The 6951-nt window shown below is 39.1% G+C and overlaps 1 protein-coding gene across 1 annotated transcript in view; it reads right to left on the reverse strand.

The window, feature by feature from the left end:
- The window catches only part of dbn1 (drebrin 1), a 31452-nt gene that overhangs the window by 23181 nt on the left and 1320 nt on the right, over window positions 1-6951 (reverse strand). The window contains exons 3-4 of the mRNA XM_015394675.1: window positions 5042-5154; window positions 425-499 (exon numbers count right to left, since the gene is read on the reverse strand). Coding sequence (XP_015250161.1) covers window positions 425-499; window positions 5042-5154 — 188 coding nt within the window. The remainder of the gene's footprint in view (window positions 1-424; window positions 500-5041; window positions 5155-6951) is intronic.

A 6951-nucleotide genomic window follows, 5' to 3' on the forward strand; every position in this document is an offset into this window, starting at 1 on the left:
GGACTTCAGAACCGGGCTGATGTGCTCTACTTTCTTAGGTCTAGTGAAAACACAGGCAGCAGAGTTTTGGATCAGCTGCAGCTGTCTGATGGACTTTTTTAGGCAAACTATGAAGACACTATTGCACTAATTATTTCTACTAAAGATGAGTTTAAAAATGAGTTTTTCTAGATCCTGCTTGGACATTAGTCCTTTATTCCTGGAAATATTCTTAAGCTGATAACGAGCTAACTTAGTAACTGCCATTATGTGCCTCTAAAGGTTCAGGATCAGAATTACTTATTTTCTTGCAGTGCACTCGTTTACAGACTAGAGATAAATAAAATTGTGAGTTAAATATACTATAAAAAGACAGAATAAAATAAGTAAAATTAGAACCCACACATTAAGAATAAAGCTACTCGTGTTATACGGAGGTTCTCACCTGAAAGAAGTCTGCAATGGTTGCAACGTGACTGGCACAAGCGCACTTCCTGGCATCTGGAACATCTTCTCCCACCTGTCACAGAAACAAAACATAAGATTAAGCTTTAAACAGATATAACACAGAAAAGATTAGATAACACCTCGGAGGAAGTGTATGTTGGTCCTGAAGCAAATATCGAAATCTTTCAACTCCTTCATAAGTAAGCAGCTAATTCAAACAAGACTAAAGAAGATGCAAAGAGAGATAAGCCTGGATAGAATCAATTCTAGATCCCTTTTTATTTACTGATTATTGCTAAAATTCTAAAAAAGTGTCCCACTAATCCTTTGAACATGAACATACTTAACCACTTGTCAAAATAAAGGGAACATTCAAATAAACACATCCTAGATCTGAATACTTTGTTCTTTGTAAAGATGAATGAAATGTGGCGCATACTTATTCCCAGAGAGTTCAAATAAGAGATTAAATTGAAAAATACAAGCTTCCTCAGAGGACTGCCCCTTACATAATGTTGAATTTATATAACAAATAAGAATTTGATTGAAAAGCCAGAGAACTAGAAAATGCTTGTTGATAGTTGCTATGGTGATTTCCACCTTTAACAGGAAGTCGTCACATGGTTACAGCCTAATGTCCAGAGGCTAGTTGTCCCATTAATTTGCCTTAGCCTGAACCCTTCTCTCTCTTCTCATATTGCCTGTCAATTAACCATTTAATAAACCTGTCCAAACAATTCTTCATGTTTGCAGTTTTCTTTTGGCGATATAGCAGTAGGTCCCTACTACAGTGGAAGGGGAAGTTATATTCAAGATATTTTTCACAGTCTGAGAAACTTCTCAGGAAACCTCTGATAAAATAATGGAAAACTTATATAATGTTAATGTAAATCCCAATGGTGAAATGCACTCTCTGCATTTAACCCATCCCCTGGGGGGCAGTCTGGGGTTAAGGGTCTTGCTCAAGGACCCAGAGTGGAAGAATGAGTGGGACTAGAACTCGGAACCTCCGGGACGCAATCGCAATGCTCTAACCACCAGGCCAACCTCACCTCTATATATATCATAAGACAAAGCATCAAACAATAGAAAGCACATTGGTGAAGTATGGAAAACAAAGCCTCCATTTTGGCCCGGACTCATTCGACTTTCCTTATCTAAGGCACACAGACCATTACTTCCTTAATTCTGAAACTTTATCAGGTACATCTATTCAAAATCTAGTTAATTGACAGAAATTCTGTGAATTTAGAAATCCAAACATTTAAATCCAGCTTCAGAATAAGGAAGAAAGAGTTTTTAGTTAACTTTGTAACTGGCTGCTCTGACTATTCCAGACAATCAGACTAATGATGAAAGGTCTGAGTGGCCACCGTGTGCAAGTGCTTCAGGCCTAATGTTCCAGCAGTCAAAGAGACACGCACCTCTTGGGGAATAAAGGCCGATAAATCATCATCAGATCAGTTCTATTGCTGAAGAATTTAAGAATGACACCAGCGGCTGTCCAACAGTAGATCCATTTTTGGAAAGTTTATTCCATAAAATCTGAAATTTTGGACCTAAAAATAGGATCTGCCGTTTACTGACATGTACTTTTTCAAGGTCCTAAGTACAGTCAAAGGATAAGATTTTGGAAATCTTCTCTGAGAAACAACAGAAGACCATCAGTTGCTTTTTAACTGAGCACAGGAGTGTCATAATCAGAAAACATATACAGTTCTTTTTCTAAATCATTTAATAATTCAGTTAGGATATAATTTTTTTTCAAATTTAGTCTTTGGTTTCATTTTTAGTGACCACACTTAACAGCAGCTTGTTCCTCATTTGGTACTTTTGATCATCTGGCTCTGTTCAGTTACTGAAATATTTTTCATAATGACAGACTGAAAATACTTCACTAATCACAACTCATTCATACCAATACAAAGCAAACTCAGTAAGCACCAATTAGACAGGAAAATAGGCTCATCTCATCTGCATTTACAACAGTTTATCTAAATTTCATCTCTTTCCAAGCTGCAATCAAGCAAAAATACAGCTGGAAAGTTTAATTTAGGAACTTTAATTCCTACTTTTTGGCCCGGTTCAGACCGGCTGAGCTCATTATAGTCCAGTCTGTTGCTCTTATGCCTGTTTCTGTTGTTTGATTATAAAAAAAAACACCAGTGGCTGTGATCCCAGCCTCTATTAACCACCAAATGTCTTCCTGTCTGACTCTTTCAATCACTATTTGCTGCATTAATGAATGGATCTCTGGGTGGAATTTTTCCACTCACCTCTGCAGCTTTGGTCCTGGGAACCGATTCAAAAAAACAGGCAGTAATTAAGCATGAGCTTTCTTTCTTTCACAGTCGTTCAGCACTCTGCCATTATGTACTTGCTAAGCGAGCCCCTGCTGCTGTCAGGTTCACAAAGTAAAACATTCATCTTGAGGCTCTCAGATGGAGTCCGACTGCGTTCAAATGCTCTTAACGAGCTTTGTCGGAGACCCTCGATGAGAACGAATGAGCTTAACTTACTAATTATTAATTTCTTTCTCCTTTATTCGTCTATATTATGTATTTTCTTTGCCAAGTTACATTTGAGCTTGTTCTTTCAATTTCGTCTAATCTTTAAAGGCTAAATTAATCCACAATATCAGACATGTTTTCTCACATATTCTCTCATCTGGATCAAACTGTATACTTTCTGGATGTTTGGCATATTGTTCCCAATAATTCAATCAATCTATAACACATCCCAAAGTAGCATAGTAACTAGCAGATAATCCCCAAAAACAAAACCAGTTTTACTCATGGTTACTACGATAAACAAAGCAACAAAAAGACAAGCAACCTGCAGTACACATAATGTTTCCGGTTGTACAGTTTTGCTAAAGTAAATTCATGTTTTTTACAGTGGCTGAGGTCATATTTTTATCATTGTCAAGCCTCATCTGGCTCTAAAAGAAATCCCATCTGGTTCATAAAATACAAATTTATTAATGAGCTTCACTGAATTCAATGCTTAGTGTTTCTGATTACCTGATCCTGTTCTGCCTCTCAACCACTGAGCCTGCCTGTTCCCATCTGATTTGTTGCCTGACCTGTTTTTGGACTCTTGCTTGTCTGCTAACCAACCTTGGTCCTGTTTTCTGTCATCCACCTGGATTTCCCTTCGGAACCTCTTCGGACTTCTGGTCTCCTGGTTCTGAATCCTGAGCACCTCCTTGACACTGGCTTTACCTTCACCCTCTGGATTATCCTGCCCTCGTTTGTCTGCTCGGATCTGGTCTCCTGTTTGTTCTCCATCCTCTGGGGCTGCAGCTTCTGGGACATTCTGGGTGGCGCCTGCTGCATCTTGTTGGCAGCCCACAAGCCCACTGATCACACCTCGTTCTTTGGGCTTGGACTGAACTAGTAAGCCAGGTTAGTGACTGACATTCATAATCTTCCTCCCCCAGATTTATGTGGTCACTAACCTGTGTTTCCTTTCTGCAGAGGTTGCTGCGATAGTCGCCCTAGAAACTGCTACTGCAGATCCATAAATGCTTTTTGAATTACTGTCTCTCTTGCCTTGAATACTTGGTCCTCTGTTTTGAGCCGTGGCAGATGCATTTTGTATTTATCAGCTCTTTATAAATGTTTTGTTTTAAGTTAAGGGGGCAGATAAGATAAAATTGTTCTATTGCTCTTTTTCCTTCAGGAGATTACAATGCTTTGTGAATAATTATTTTGTTTGAGCACAATTAATAAAATGTAATAAAAGGTGCTGATCCCTGTTAAGTATGAGTGAAGCTATTCATTTGCTGTGTTTGTAGTGAAATAAAAATCTATAGTAGTTGCTGTAGCACCTATGATCTTGAGATGCCTCTTTATTACACTTTTTACTTTCCTTCTGTTGGGAGCTGGAGAAAATCCCATCTTTCTCCAGCAGAGTCCGCCGTGGATCCTCTGAGGGAGCCTCCTGCACAGGTGCAGCTCATCAAGACCAACAGAAAACCCACTACTTAAGCTGTCTTCAGACCTTGCCTCAACGCCGCAGTGTTGTTCCAGTTGGTCAGCGCTAAAGCCTTGCTCCTTGTGAATCTCCATGACTTTGAATCCAGATTGGATTCTAACTTCTCTCTCTGTGTTCCCAGGAAACCCGAGTCTCCTCTGTGAAAGCTCTAGGAGAGCTAACCTGCCGAGCCGACCCTCTGAGCCAAACCCTGAAGACTTTCTGAGAACCCCCAAGCAGCTCAGGACTAGAGCTGGAAAAACCAAACCAAGGTCTGTACGAGCTAGACGTGAGACGCTGAAGCAGCTACGGACTCTGCTGATAAACTCTTCTCCAGAACCAACAGAAACTCCCCCAAGGAGAATAACTCAAGAACCCTCAAGGTACTATCTGAGCCCACTTGAAAACCAAACCCTGCCAGCAGTACATAACAGCTCTGTCTCTCACGCAGACTCCAGTGAAACCAGGACCCAGGCCCGAACCAGATTCCAGTACACTCTGTGTTTGTGCTTAAATAAACTGTTAACTTTTATCCTCGTGTCCGCCTTGTGGTGTTCTGCATAACTGGGTCTCCATTTGAGAACCCATCATGACACCTTCCCTCTCCTTCTTTCTCTCCCCTGAAACAGCGACTCACCCAGTTGATGAGGATGTATCGTGGCAGGGCGGCAGTGGGCTCCTTCAGGCTGCAGAAGCCATACATCACTTTCCCGTGGTCGAAGGTCAAGGTGATCTCTGCCAGGCCTCCTCCTGTGGGCAAAGCGGCACATGTTTTACTGCTGAAAAACTAAGGGCTTTGGTCTTCCTAGCCTAACCTCATCAAAAAAGCCTGTTTGTGCTTTCTAACCCATATTAACCATAATGTTTGTCTACAGCTCTTTATAAAAAAATCCCATTTTGAAGGAAAAAACCTAGAATGTGTGCAAGACACACCTCTACAGAAGATCCTACAAACATATGTAACAAAAAAAAAAATAAAAAATTATGAGTTAGAACATTTAATTTTCCTTTTGGATCAATAAAGATTTTCTTAAGGGAATTGAATTCAAAATGTGCAACATAATGAAACAGAAAAAATAAAGATCTAAATACTTTAAAGTGCTTCTGCGTTGTCAGTATAGTACCTTGCAAGAAGCTGGCCGTGCTTCTTAAAAACACGTTACCTCTGTGGGATTTAAAGTGATTGTTCATAACAAAATTGTGCCAAATTGTGCAATTGGAAGTATTTGATATATAAAAACGGCATAAATACAACCGTTCTGAAAAAATCAATTACCAACAGATAAACTGAAAGGGTGGGCATGGGATTCATTATTCAGAGAAGCAGGCAGGAGGCCCATTGGACTTTCAAGGAGCTGCAAAGATCCACAGCTCAGGTGGGAGAAAACCCTGAAAAGACAACTTTTCTACATTAATTTCAGAAATGCAGCCTTCATAGAAGAGTGGGAAGAAGACATCCTAAACCAGCCTTTTAGCTATCCTGCAGCAGGCTAAATGTGGTGTAAGCAGATGTTTGATCTTCCTGGTTTCGGTTCAGGTGGAGGAGTCCTGCTAAACGTTACAGTGGTAATTTGTTTACCAGGATCTCAACACCCCAGCCACAGACACAGTGTACAGCAAACAATCCTTACTGCAAATAAGAATAATGGGAGGAAAGTCCTTCCTACAGATGCTCTGACCAGACAGAGAGGCTCCAATGTGCAGCATAAACAAGGAGAGGCAAAGATTGGAGGAAACCTTTAGAGAACCCTCAAAGAATTCCTGTTTGCCCACATATAAGAGACCCAGAGCAAAAGGTAAAAGAGCATTAAAACCATAGCTGTGGTCTTCACTGGGGAATTTGTGATGCAATTTTTTTCCCTTCTTCGTTTTCTTCTCTTTCTGTTGTGTGTTTGGGTGCCGCCTGAAGATGTGTCTCATGAAGAATTGGTCTTTTCAGTGATAAATATGAAGACAAAACTAAAATCTTAGTAATCCGATGGCTTATTAAGACAGGAAAAGGGAAAATTTACAATTTATCCAATTAATTAAATGTAAAATTGTATAAAGATCGAAATTAATTAGTCTTTTAATTACTTATGACTGCAATAATTCTATTAAGTTGGAATAAATTTTAATAAAATTTGGCTTTACCTTAAAATGAAATATTTAAACTACAAACATGAATATTTACATGTTTTCATTCATTTATTTATAGGATTTTTAACTATCTGATAGCATCATGAAGCAAGCAGGAGGTTGTTCTAGATTAAAGTAATCAGAGCTGCCTTCAGTCTGGGACCGAAACAATTAATCGGATTAATCATGATTAATTGATTATTAAAATAATCGTCCAATAATTAAAAGGAGACTGTAAAACATGCCTTTAGCTGACAGAGTAACACAATTAGAGCAGTAATTATATCAAACTTGTAAAATAATATGTAAACATTTTGCATTTAAGATAGGGTTGCACGATATTGGGATTTTGGCCGATATCCAATATGCCGATATTTTAAAACTCATGTAGCCGATAACCGATACCGATGTTAAAGCTGGACAAAAATA

The sequence above is a fragment of the Cyprinodon variegatus genome, unplaced genomic scaffold, assembly GCF_000732505.1.
Source record: "Cyprinodon variegatus isolate N-32 unplaced genomic scaffold, C_variegatus-1.0 Scaffold703, whole genome shotgun sequence".
NCBI classification, from domain to species: Eukaryota; Metazoa; Chordata; class Actinopteri; order Cyprinodontiformes; family Cyprinodontidae; genus Cyprinodon; species Cyprinodon variegatus.